Source organism: Thermobia domestica, chromosome 2, assembly GCF_964235325.1.
Source record: "Thermobia domestica chromosome 2, izTheDome1.hap1.1, whole genome shotgun sequence".
Lineage (NCBI taxonomy): Eukaryota > Metazoa > Arthropoda > Insecta > Zygentoma > Lepismatidae > Thermobia > Thermobia domestica.
This window is the reverse complement of record NC_137455.1, coordinates 46,634,663-46,649,292: the sequence shown is the minus strand read 5'-3', so window position 1 is coordinate 46,649,292 and position 14,630 is coordinate 46,634,663. Positions and strand designations below refer to the sequence as shown.

Below are 14,630 nucleotides of genomic sequence, written 5' to 3'. Positions count from 1 at the left end.
ATTGATGCATAGGATAATTTAGAAATCTAAAACCAAATCGGATGGAAATATTTATTTGTTATCCTCAAAATCACATCTAAATTAGAGTTTCTTCGGATTTAGCTAAATAAATAATCATAATAAAAAAAGATGCATCTTTTCATGAAAATCGATAGGCTCAGTTTCAAGCTAAAATTTAATTATTAGTTATTGTTTAAGTAATTGAAGAGAGAAAAAGAGGAACGTATAAACTTTATCTGTGCCACTAACAATTTCTATTATCCTACACATACACTACTGAGAAAGCTCGGTCATTTATGAGAGTACGTTCTTTTGCTCTTAAATAGGCTTAAATATCCTTACAAGACCAAACATAAACACACTTATTACTCCTGATATATTTATGGTACTCTACTTCCATATTCCACATATGAGTCTACGTTGCTACTAGTGATCCAATTAATCTTCACAAACCATCTTTACATAATTAGAACGAGAGAAACATAAGATATTTCTAGTTTACCTAATCCATCTTGATCTTGTCTTCGTCACCATTAATAGTGTTTATAGGTACACCAACAACTAAGGTCAAGTGTGCTATAAATGCAGAAATATTAACTTATTTGTGTAGAAATTGACTTATTTGTGCAGAAATTGACTTATTTGTAGAATAAAGTGTACAAAAGTTTGCAAATGGCGGACATCACCATTTGCAATGGTTGGCCGACAATAAAGTCGAAGTGCCTGAATTATAGTGTAAAGAAATTGACAGCAGTTAAAAATAGGTGTCAGTAGATGCATGTAATATATAAAAAATATGTCAAAGTCAGGTTAACTTTAAAATTGTCAAAATAAGGATGAATTGAAGTCAAAATCGGGAAGGGGGTCCAGTGGGACGAAGAGGGCCAACTACCCAGTTAGTCAGGGTGTAAAATTGGGAAAAAGTGAAAATTAAATGAAATATAGATGAATAGAGTAATTATGCGTGAGTATAGATGTATTTGTGAGTAAATGTAAATGTGTGGAATGAATGTATGACGTGCACTTTTCACTTAATCCCCTTCCTCTTCTGCATCACATACCAGGGGATGTTAACACTGTCACTGTCGCCGCTCCATCTTGATCTGATTCCAATCCAACATGGTGTTTGCACAGAATCTTATAAAGACATTTGCAATTACGCTGTAACACATTGTGCCCGTTGCCTTGTAGCCTCATTCCCAACATTAATTTACAACGGACTAAAACATATGCTCGCTTTAGAGTATTTGAAAATACTATCAGAATTAATGTGCAAAAATTGTCCGCAGAAACAATGCACATATTCTCTATCTCTGGACAGAGTTGAAACATTTATGTTGTAACATATAACTTACATACAGTTGGCAGCATGATAAAAAAAAAAAAAAAAAAAAATGTCAGAAGCAGTAAGACCTGAGTAAAAAGATTTTCGAGTACCGAGAAAAAAAAAACATAAATAAAATAGTTTCGTATCTATTTCCTTCATGTTTTGCTTTGAGATAAATATGTACAATGGCCCATAATTTTTTTTACCCAAAATTATATAACGTCATTTTGTAATTATTTCAATTCGTTCCACCCAGAAGGTTTTGATTGCACTTACTAGAAGCAATTTGTTTCTAATAACTAGTAATAGCTGTTCAATTATTCGGAAGAGGAAATACACTCACTAAATTTTAAAAAGTCTGCAAAATGTTCTTAAATGATTTGTGAAATGGACCATTGCGAAAAAACAAAAGAAAAATAACCTTCAAAATCGTAGTCTATAAATAAAGTTCCCTCCAAAATGTTTAAACTCTGCTATAAAACTAAGATGATAGCTCTTTTATATTCCTTTGAACGATAAATCGTGCCTGATGCTAAATGTAACTTTGGACTTTCTTTGTTGTTTTTTTGTTTTCTATGCTAAACGGAAATCCCGGCTTTGATGTTTACGACTTAAACGATCGATCTTACCATAGTGATTTTATCCCCCAAATCCTATGCTTGGTTATTAGTTAAATCATGCATGCATATTAATCAACGTGTGTCTTAAAACTGTTGTCGCAAGCTAGAAAAGGTAAATATTTCGAGAAAATATCAGTGAACTCTTAAAGAAAGTAATGTCAAATAAAGTTCTTCTTTAATAACCATCTTTCTTTCTTGTCTTACCGTTTATATATTTGGAGCAATCTACTTGGTTCTGACGGCAGTAAGTTCTTATTCTTATAGTGTGCATGAGTTGCCTCAAGGTCAGTGTTGAGTAAAATAGACTGCTGTTTGTAGTACAGTTGATTTTCTATTTTAATACACTTGTCTTTAACTGTTTAAAGTAGAAAGAACGTTTTTAATGATAAGCTTAACTCTAAAAGTACATGAAATCCAGTTGTATTTACATTTGTAAATTTTAAATCAAGTTTGTTATCAACTTTTCTGTTGCATATTAATATAGATCCGCTGGTACATTTAATGAAATATTGATATTAAGGGGGCAGACTACTAAAAATAATATAAAAGCTAACCATTTGTTTTGTAGTAAACAGAAAGTGTAATTTTAATAACTTTTTATTTATTACAAAATAAATACGGTACAAATATTATTTAAAAAGTAATTAACAAGGAGCCAAGACAACATGATAAGTCATCAGTAATCGTTGAGTTCATTTTTCTAGTAGCTGCCTTAACCTAGATTTTTAGATAATTCATATTCTGATCACACTGTAATTTCTATGGATGGCAACACTGAAAATTCTTCCGATTCGTATTTTCGGTGTAGAATAACATTATGTATTATTGCGGCAAGTTACATTTCATTATCTGTTTTCACTTACGAAAAACGTGCACAAGAAAAATGGGCTTGTGTATAGCCCGCTCCCCCCAGTTCTTTGTCACCGGAACTGGAAGAGTCACTACTACTACTATTACTACTACTGCTATTACTACTACTACTACTACTACTACTATTGCTGCTGCTGCTGCTACTACTACTACTACTACTACTGCTACACTAATTTTACTACTCCGACTACTACTACTACTTATATCGAGAACAGAACCAAACCAACCCCTGCGGGGCTTCTAACCCGTTCCTACTACTACTAGTAGTAGTATTGCTACTAATTACCACCACTACTACTTCTACTTCTACTACTACTACTACTACCACTACTACTACTACTACTACTATTACTACTACTACCGCTACTACTACTTATATTAAAGCCTCCTTACCACAAGATTTACATCTTAAATCTTTATAACATGTGATTCCGATTCATTCTGAACTAATATGAACCGTTAGAATCACTATGATTCGTTAAAAATCACTGGGGGGAGCGGGCTATACTCAATCCGAAAAATGATTAGCTTTTGTATCATTTTTAGTAGTCTGCCCCTTAAGGGAATGTTATTCGAAATGTGTTAATGGGTTTAGATCACATTTCATGCCTCAGTGTGTGTTTTTGTTGACATGACTTGGAATCTTCTTGAAATGATATCTGAAATATTTCAAAAGTGAATATAATGAGATTATTGCAATGACAATAGCCGACCGAGAGGCTTCCAGGGCATTCGGCTACAGATTACGTCAAGATGAGAGGAAGAAAATTTGAAGGAGGGTATATATTGTATTGTATTGTATTTATTTACTCCATTTAAAACCAAGATACATTTGGTATTTGGAGGGTTCAGACAGTCCTCTTTCTTACAGTAAATACACTTAGAAAAAGAAGTATGTTACTATTATTTAATATACATTATTGTAAAGATAATCTGTTACGCTGTAATATACTTTATCCACCAGGAATCTCTTGAGTTTCTTTTTAAAAACATTTATATTTTCTTCATTTTTTATTTCTCTGGGCAGCTTATTGTAAATTTGTACTCTCATATGGCTTGGGCCTTCCTGAACTAATGTTAGTGTTGTAAAATATTGTCTTCTTTCATTTTGTTGTCTGGTATTATATACGTGATTTATTTGGGTTCCATCTTTCAGTTTAGCTGCATAGATTGCAGTTTCATATACATAAATAGATGGTAGGGTAAGGATGTGGTGCTGTTTAAATTTTTCTTTGCATGATGTTCTCATGTGTAGACCAAATATTATCCGTATTGCTTGCTTCTGTTTCATGAAGACTGCTTTGCTGCTTGAAGATTTGCCCCAGAAAATGATGCCGTAATTTAGTATAGGGTGTATAAGCCCGTAGTATACTTGGATCAAAGCTCAAGTTAATATGCATTTCTCTCAAACTTTCTACGTTTCTGGGTCCCATTTCTCTGAAGGTACTCTGAAACATTACTTTCACTTAACTTGCCTCATTAGGAATTTCAAGAAAGTTCAAGATTTCTGTCTGTAATTTCTTCCGTGTGCTATTTTTCGTTTCTAATTTCTTTCTGCCTCTAGAAACATTCATTTATTGCGAAAAGAATCAATATTTACATGACGAAGAACTGACAATGCCAACCCAAAATTGTCTCAGAACAGGTCATCACCATACCAGCAAACCCACTTCTACACATTTTTATTTGTTCCGTAATAACAATGTTTAAATGTTTATTAGGCAGCAAACAGCATACATAGCCACAAGTGCGCCCAGAGAGCAGTCTCATGATACATGCAACCCTAAATATACAACAGTCTTAGATTATATTTAACAGGAGTTTAAAAAGAAAGACACCAGTAATACACAGCTATACATGCAGTCGAAATCGTAAAATAATAGTAATATCAATAATAAAATGAACATATAATTTTTTTTTAAAAAAAGATTACATATGACATGCAAATAAAGACTCGTAGCTAACAAAAAGAAAAGGTGTAATATATATATATATATATATATATATATATATATATATATATATATATATATATATATATATATATATATATATATATATATATATATATATATATATAAAGGCTTAAACCTAGAGCAAAGAAAAGATGATAGGAAAAAAAGGTAGATGACTAAATTACGAACTAACAACACTTAAGGAAAACCTTCAAATGACATCTCCCTAAATTAAATAAACATTATAGGTCAATTAGAAATTTAATAAGTTCTGAACGAACTTTAACAAAACATCTAGAACAGAGTAATATTTGTTTGCAGTATCTATAGTTTTATAAATAGAAGATTTTAGAGTAGAAACATTCGAGACAAAAGGGACAAAATGTCTAATGTTTCGGTAAGGAGTTGTTATGGAAAATAAGCCATCAATAAAGAAAACTCCATGAAGTATATTATGAAAATATTCAGATCGAAAATATAACGCCTATCGGTTAAAGATAACAGGTGGAGCTCTTTAGATACACAAGACAAGGTAATAATAATAATAATAATAATAATAATAATAATAATAATAATAATAATAATAATAATAATAATAATAATAATAATAATAATAATAATAATAATAATAATAACATAAACTAGGCTTATAATAATGACAGGAACATACATAGACTATGAAAAAGCATACGACTCAATACCGCGCTCTGGATCTTGCACTGTTGGAAGTATATGGAATAAACGAGAAATTGATACACTCGTACGAAACGACATGAGCAGATGGAATACAACACTATATCTGTAACTAAACAGAACTAAGATAGAAGATATACGAATTAGAAGAGGAATTTTCCAAGAAGATAGCTTAAGAGGCCGTATCACTGAGAAATTAAAATACCGCTAATTTTACAGTAATTATCTGATATCTTCAGATAGATAAAATGTGGAACAAGATCGCCATAGGCAATGTTATTTTGCATGAGGTACAGTTATCTCGAGTCCCCTAGTAGCTTTCCGTTTGCAGCCATTTAGAAACGCGAAAATAAATGCCGATTTTCTAAATGATTGAAAATCGAAAGCAGATAGGTGTGTCATGATATCGATATCTTATGTAAAATAATATTGTCTAGAGCGATCTTGTTCCACATTTTGATTATCTTTTATCTATTTTAAGATATCACATAAGTACTATAAAATTAGCGATATTTTAATTTCGTTGTGATGGCGCCTCTTAAGTCCACTGGTATTCTGCTTAGAACTCAATCCACTGTCAAAGTTACTAGAAGATCACCGAAATGCTCTCAACAGACGTAAGAATGAAGTTTGGATCAGAAAATTGGAAAACAACGCACACAAATCAAGAAAAACAAATAATTATAATCAATTATAATTATAAATAATTATAATCAAAGAATATAAGTTAGTCACAAAAGAGACAATAGAAGTCATGAAGTCGAAAGAGGTATATTTAAGGTTCATCCAACCCAGAAAAATAGAACACAAAAAGATAAAAGAAGAAATAACAACAAACTACCAACAGAGATTAAGTAAAACTATTAGTACATTTGTAGTATCGGTTCTGACATATTTATTTGGAGTAAGAACATGGACAGAAAGTGAAGTAGCAGATCTCGAAAGGAAAACCAGAACAATATTGACAGAGAACCGAATACTACACCCACAAACTGTTAAAGAACCTGCAGAAAACTTGAAGAAATCACACATAGAAAAATTAGAAAAATACAAACAACTAATTCAAAACATAAAATAACAATGGAAGACCAAAAAAATGTCAAAATAAAACCAGTAGAAATATCAGATACCGAAGCGGTCCACATTACATTGAAAATTACACTTAAAACAATTTGAATTGAAGATAACTCATAAAATACAGAAAAGCGCAGTATTGGACACATGCAGAGTCATAAATAAATATCCTGCAAATCCCAGAATAAAGGGAAGAACAGAGAGAAAAAGTAATATACTTGGGTGACCCGTATATTACTATATCGCCTGCTTAGATAAGGAGTGGAGAATAAATAAGTAAATCAATAATAATTTTAAAAAGTAAAACAAAATACGGTGCGAAACTCAATTCCTATTCTACATATATCATAGCGTTGATAAGAAAGACGTTTAACCAAGTCACATTAATTACAATCTACAAGACGAAATACTTGAAAATAAATCTTAGTTTCATGTTTCTGACGTGCGAAGTAGGTTACACAATTAGATGTATGAAAATGACTGACGGTCAAAATTGTTACAGGATTTTAATGTAGACTAAGGAAAGGGAAGTTGACTTTTGTAATACGAGAAAGCGTACACGTGCATGATTTGTCCACCATAAATTTCACATTTATAGCACAAGTTGGAATTGAACTCGTGACCTACACTACAGACATGTAAGTATGATCTCCAGCGTCACAGCATATGTGCTTTGCAGTGGGCGTACGGGTAATGATCGTATGTGTCGCAACATTCCCACGTCGCAGCATCTACGCGGTACACGACAACAATTCCAGCTGCACGAGCTATGGTGGCGTAGGCAGAAATAGTTAAGGGTGCGGCGGCACAACCTGTATGTAAGCCGACGGCACCACATTTTTCAGTTCTTTACATAAAGTAGCAACGTCGACAGACTGTATACCCAATAATTACATTATTAATTCAGATTGCAAGAACTGCCCACACTGTTCAGTGAAGTAAAATAGAGACATGAAGATCCAGTTTTATCGGAGATACACAATCTCATTATGTATTTATCGTATTATTCTTAACTCAACAGTGTGGCTAATCTGCAAGACAAGGTGATAAATTTTAAACATCGTTGACTTAGGCCTATACGGATCACAATAACAACTTATACTGTGTTCTGACATTTATACATATATATTCTATTAGGTTCTTATGTAATGCTTTAGAATTTTGTTGAATATCTGGTCGATTCTTTAATTTTGAAAGTTTGAAAGGATTCAAAACAATTGTGAAATTTGTCGACTTTTCCCATTTTAAGGTTATAATTAACTTCTAGAGAAAATCACAAGGTGAAAGTTTATGTCTCTCGGGAAACATACGAGACGTCCAGAAAGGGTGGAAAAGCACTGTAACTTAATTTGAAATAAGTGAGGAAAAGTTAATCAAGTATTATTGATCGGTGGCCGGCCGGTATTTGTTTCTCCTCCATTTGCCTTTTGTTAGGTTAAGATAAATAAATGTCTTGTTTGTATGTGTGATATCTTTTTATGTTTTATTCTAACAACTTCCTCATTTGAGTTATTAGAATTATTAATTGTATTAACTTACTTCAGAAATGAAAATTAGATTAATATTAGATCAGATAAACCTATTCATATTAGCCTATCCTAATTGTAAAAGGCAAATATGTTAATCTGTGCGTCATCCTATCCTAGAATATTATACAACTTTGCTCAAGAGAGATGTAATGCTGGTTGTATAAATACAAGGGTCACAGTGTAATTCTTATAATAAACAGCAAACGTCTCACGTCAGTCATGCTAATTCCTTGTAGTAAACAGTCACACTAATAGATGTGACTACGTGCGTTATCACTGGCGTACTTGACGCTAATAGATGTCACTAGTACAGAATTGTTGTATATAACGAAACCCTTGAGTAATTGCATAAAAATATGGTATGAAAGTTAGGGTGGTGTTAAATGTAAACAAGTAGAGCTTTTAGTTAAGCACGATCTTAACGCATAGTTTACAGCAGGCCGAAGGTTGGGCGCAATAATAGTAAGGGTATAAGTCGGGTATACATACCTAAAGTCAACAAGCAGATCAATAGCTTTGAAAGTTTGATACATTGTAACATAGTTGATTTGTATGTTCATCTTACAGTTCAAATTGTTTTGAGGTTGGGTACTTCGTCATAACATGAAACTTCACAACGGTTTTCTTTGGTAGGTTTCGACAAACCTTAAGTTATTATTTATTACTACTATCTGTAGGGTTTATCCGGAAAATAATGAGACTGGCCACCGCACGGCGCTCCAGTCGTTATTAACGCGTCTGCCTTAAGGTTATTCATAACGTCCAAATAGATGGCGTCACCGTCACCAATGTTAACATATACAACTAATAAAATTAAAACAATCAAAAATAAAATAAACAATTCAAAAATTAAGCAAAAACGGATATAATCTGGTTAATGGACGTTACAAAATCTAGAGAATGGTACGTGTCGATTTCACATATTGTTATTAGTTTCATTGTTAGAGGTCACCATTGTTGAGTAAACAATCAACTTTATCTGCCGTACTTTCTACCAGAAAGTGACCAAACTTTGCACACCCATTTAAGATTGAAATATCTAGGGAATGGTACGTGTGGATTCCACATATTGTTGCTAGTTTCATTGTTGAAGGCCACCATTGTTAAATAAACAATCAACAATCGGGATTGGTGGTGGTGGCTCAGCTAACAAACACTACCCGGATCATTCACTTCCAAGGGTCGCTTATCGTGTAAACCGTGTTTAAAAACAGCGTCGAGATTTTTGGGAGTTCAAAATGCAGCGTTGGCTTCAGCAATAATACACAATTAAATCTTGTTTCAAGCTTGGGGAAAACCGCTTGAGAGATTCATCATGATTAATAGGGGAAGCTTATCCTGTCAAGAGCTCATGTATTCCGTTGGCATAGATATTTTAAGAACAGACAGGAAAATGTGTAGACGACGAAAGCTCTGGACGCCCTTCGACGAGGCGTGTGGACACAATTCCGTCAAAGTGAAGGGACTCTTGGACCAAGACCGTCGTTTGAGTGTGAGACTGATTGAACGAAGAACTGAATCCACTCAATTTGTTTGTGAAAATGTGTACATACGCAAGATTTGTGCGAAGTTGGTGTCAAAAGTGCTCGATCGAAACATCAAATGTTCTAATACAATCTTGAAAGCAAGCACCAAAGGGACAAGAAATTCCTGCGTCCCAAAAACGCAATAATATCAAAGTCGAGGTTCAAGACAATGCTTATTGTTCTATTTAACAAGAAAAAGGTGGCACAGAAAACATTTCTGTCTCAAAGGAAGACTGTCAACGCGGCTTACTACATGGAATTCTTTAAATACCTATGAGACATAGTCAGTCAGATCCGATGGAGATTGTCAAAAGCTGAAAGCTCCATTACGATAACAACCGAGTCACACTACGTTCGTTGTGACATCATGCTTGGCCAGGAACGGCGTTGACACGTTGCTGCAGCCACTACATTCGCAATATGAGCCCAGCATACTTTTTTCTATTCCTGAAGCTCAAGAAAAATTGAAAGTCATTTTTTGACAATGTTTTGCCTGTCTAAGGAGCAACGACGCGTGTAATGAAAGCTGACTTCCAAGAGGCGTACGCTGCGTTGAAATCACGCTGGCAGTGGTGTGTCGATAGCCAAGGAGAGTACAAATTGCACTAATCGGAATAATAAATTTTATTTTCTGGAATAAGTCTCATTACTTTCCGAACAAACCCTGTATAACATTAAGCAGACGTTCTTCCGTGGCTTCGTTATCAAAGTTTCTTTTTTGCGTTCCAGGAAGCACTGCATCTCTACATTTAATCATCCGAGAGCCACATGCAGTTTGTACTGTTTACGTTCTGTGCAGTGTGCAGTGTGTTTGTTTCGTTGTCAGGTGATTTTTCTCTATTTTTTAAAGGGAAAACTGAATTTTATTAGTTACTATTGTACTTTCGAACATCTTATATAGAAACACGAAAATACTTGATCTTACGGCTACATATTATTGGAAATTCCGTACTACTTTTTTTTTTATTGCTGTTATTTGTTAGTACGGTGGTCCCTTTGGCACTAAGTACAATCACAGTTCCTGAATGGCAGTGTTAGTGCTCTCATGTTTAGCGTAATATGTGGCTCAGAATATATTTTCCTTGAAAATCTAGTCTCAATTAGGTGTAGCATACAATGATTAAAAGTTAAACTACCTTTAAAAAGTTTTTTATATATATAAAACTTATATATACAGGGGCGGATCCAGGATATGATCAAGGGACGGGCTAAACCATAATTTGCCGTTTTACCCAGTGTAAAGCAGGATTGAAGCTCATTTTATCCAGTGTATACCTCAGCGTCAAGGAAGGGGGGTTATAGCCCCTATAGTCTCCCCTTGGATCCGCCACTATATATATAAACTTCAGGTTCTCATTTATCGACTATAATTGATCAGGATTGCAAAGTAATTTCATTGAAGATGTCAGACTATATATCATATATTGGCTTAGCAAATAGGAAGTGATTTTCAGGAATAACTTCACTTATTTATTTTTAAAATTTTACATAAATCTTTTTCATCACAATAAGCTAAAAACACACAGCTTTGCGATTACAAATTTTGGGTCTGTCAAACTACCGAAATGAATGAAATTCCCTATCAGAGATAAACAAGAGCATATTTTCCAACAACATAATTAAGTTCTAAGCCCTTGTCTGACGAACGAGAGGAATGGAAGAAAACTGTGGAAGGAAGTAGGAAACGAATAAGGAAGGAAACAAGAGAAAATGTGATTACGTATGAGGAAAATGGAAATTCTTATTGAGCGAAACACCGTAATATACGAAGCAATAAATTCGAAGCAACATGTACTCCTCATATTGTTATGTTTCACTTTGATTGTGTTCTCGTGGTAAGTAAGTAATATAGTAATATTGATATGGCATGCATAGATTGTAGATGCGATTAATTAAGAGTAATTGAAATAAATCCCCTAAAAGTTACGTCTTGCAGGCTAAAGGGAGATGGGCTTTTTGTTAGATAAAGGTGTGGAGTAGGAATTCGTGTTGTCTACAACAATGGTTCTCAACCTTTTCAAGCCTAGTGCCACCTTTAGTGAATGCGATTGTTCTCAGCGTCGCCCGTCATTTTTAACCCAATTCATCCAAACACAAAGCTAAACATTAGAACCATTGGACGAATTAGAATTGGACGAAGCAGTCTTAAGAACCAAAAAGGGGCTTCAATTCTTAAAATCAGCATTAAAGAATCTGCATTATTGCTAGTTAATATTCCAATTTTTTGATAATTTGTAAAATTCATTATGGCTTCCATGCAATAATAATAAGAAGGACTAACAGGTTATGAAATCTCAAACGCGCCCTAAATAGTTTATCGTCCCCAATCACCCATAACGCCCACCTTGAGAATCAAAACAACAGAAGTTCAAACTGTTTCGTCTCAGAGTGAATGTTTCTATTGGAAGAGCTCTGTCTCGTCTCGAATCTCGTCACGTAAATTGCGTCTCGTCTCGTAACTAATCCTGGTAGCGATAGTATACGATAGCGAGAATCTATTGCTCAAAGTTTTCCGATCGAGTATCTATACGCAAATGTTAGTTCTTTTTTCCCGAGCCATGCTCCCCTATTTACCTGATTCAGCTGAGGCACTAGTGCTACCCACGAGACGAAACAATGAATTAGGTTTTCTCTTTTCGTCTCGCTTTGTAAATTCGTGTAGTACAAAACTTGTGCTCTGAGTTTTGTTTTAAATTTAATCTAGAAGCTATCATAATCCTTACACGTCACTAGAGGTCCTCGAAGACAGGCTAATATAAAAACATTAAAAATGAAATGAAATCTTTCCGTTTAGTATCCAACGATTATATCCTTTAGTCTAAGGGAGACGATGACTAAAACAATTGAATAATGATGGAAGAATTGGTGCAATGAGAAAGTGGGAGGAAACGGGCGTGCACCGAAAAACCCACAAACACGATGTTGTCCGTCACAAACTTACTTGGCCGGGCTCGAAGCAAGGACCCCACGCACCAGAGGTAAGCGCTCTACCACTGATCCACGATGCCTTCCCCGCCCAAAAAAACATTAAAACCACATTTATTTTAGAATGTATTATGTAATGAGTTTCGTACCTTTAAATGTTAATAAATGCTCTTCATTATGTTCGTAAATCACTTTATCAATGTATAGCTTTTACACGATGAATCATGTAGCTTTTATATTAAAACAGGGTTTGAAATCTAAAACTTAGGTGAACTATTATTGCTCATGAGATTTGATTTTTTTAAATATATTATTTCGAAAACGAGACTAGAATTCTCATGTGTCTTGTCTCGTTTTGAGTTCAAAAATGTATCTACTTCTCATCTCGTTAGCAAGACTACAAGATGAGAGCTGAGGCTATCTTATTACGAAAATTCGTCGTGGTCTCGTCAAAGTTTCTTTCCTATTGGAAGAACTCTTTCGTCAGATATATTCTGTCTTGTCTCGTGGACAATCCGAGCAGCGATAGTGTACGGGAATCTATTCTTTAAAGTTTTTGGGGCGTATATATACACAAATGTTATTTCTTTTTCCCTGTCTCATGTCCCCCTTTTTGACTCAGCTATCATCAACCAGGATGGGTTAGTTGTAAGAAATTCGAGTTCTCTTCTCAATAGAAAAATGAAATAAAATCTTTGAGTTTTACATCCCACGATTATGCCGGCTAGGCTAAAAGAGACGGTGATGATGAATAATGAACGAAATGGTGAAATGAAGAAAGTGGGAGGAAACGAAAGAACCAAGAGGAAACCCACGCAGACAGTGTTTGTCCACCACAAAGTTCACTTGGCGTGAGCTGGGATCGAACCAGGGATCCCATGCACCACAGGTGAACGCACTACCACTGAGCCACCGCGACCCGCCCTCTTCTCGATAGAGTGCGTATCAAATTTTACGTTACATCGAAGATCCGTTTCCTATATTGCCTCTGTGGTAAAGAAGAACATTCAACTCCAAATAAATGTTCAGTTAGGGTTAGCTGAACAATAGGTAGTTTTCTTTAAAAATTAAATTGTTTCAAACGTGAACGCTACCACTAAGCCATCTTGGCCCATTTTAAGAAATTATTAATGCATGTATGATGATGTAGAATGTAGTAAAAGTTGAAATAAGGATGTAATAAACTAAAAGAAGTTCGAAGGGAATGGAGATCTTAAATTCAAGGCTACGTTTCGTTGTTTTATATCTGAATGCACTGGACACAAATTGAATTGGACAAAATAGGGATTAGAGATTCGATTTCTGGGCTTCCGACATCTATGTCCATGTTAGCCCGTCACACATACAGTATAAGGGATGACGTCTCTCGGTGATCACACTTTCCGGAGAATTGGAGAATAAGAAAGGAATGGGGGAAGGAAACAAGTGGCCATTATGTTAGTTACCATCCCGGCATTTGCCAGATATTAATTAGGAAAAGTCAGGGAAAACATCACTCTGGGTGGCTGGCCTAAAAAAATCGGGAACTTTACAAAATAAATATGTTTATAAATCTAATTAGAATTTTCAGTTGTTTTCATTATAATCAATTTAGTGAAAAAATAATTTTATGATCACTTTGCCTTGTATCTAAAAACTGTTTATTAAATAAAGGCAACAAGTGAAGTCTTGAACAGAAGCAACATGAAGCATCTGTTAATTTAGTAAACATTCCGGAAGTGGAGATTATAAAGGGCGTGGTATATTAAAAACTACCTGACAACCTGTCTGATCAAGTTCAATGGCTCGAATAAATCGTATGGATCTTGTCCTCGAAGTGGCATTGAAAGACATTTACTACTTATTCATCAGTTCATTCTTGAGTGCTACTACAGTCAATTGGTTATCAAGTGTTGTATCTGATCAGCTTCATCAAAAGAGTATTCTTTCTCACATTACTTCATACGCTGTCACAGTCGTAAAAACGCCATTGTGTCTGTAAACGTATACAGTTTAAGAATGAAGTACAATACATACATCTGCCTGGGATTGACTGTGAATGGGCAATATTCTTAGGGCATTAGATGGCGGCTACCTGTTGCATGACTTCGCTGAAGATGACTTAAGTAGCC

The 14,630-nt window shown here is 34.5% G+C and overlaps 1 protein-coding gene across 2 annotated transcripts in view; it reads left to right on the top strand.

The window, feature by feature from the left end:
• Window positions 1–14,630, top strand: part of LOC145671617 (cysteine-rich secretory protein 2-like) — a 242,389-nt gene that overhangs the window by 37,685 nt on the left and 190,074 nt on the right. The window contains exon 2 of one of the 2 annotated variants that reach the window (XM_081740812.1): window positions 10,324–10,420. The exons of the other annotated variant lie outside the window; for it this stretch is intronic. Coding sequence (XP_081596938.1) covers window positions 10,324–10,420 — 97 coding nt within the window. The remainder of the gene's footprint in view (window positions 1–10,323; window positions 10,421–14,630) is intronic. 2 annotated transcript variants of the gene reach the window in all.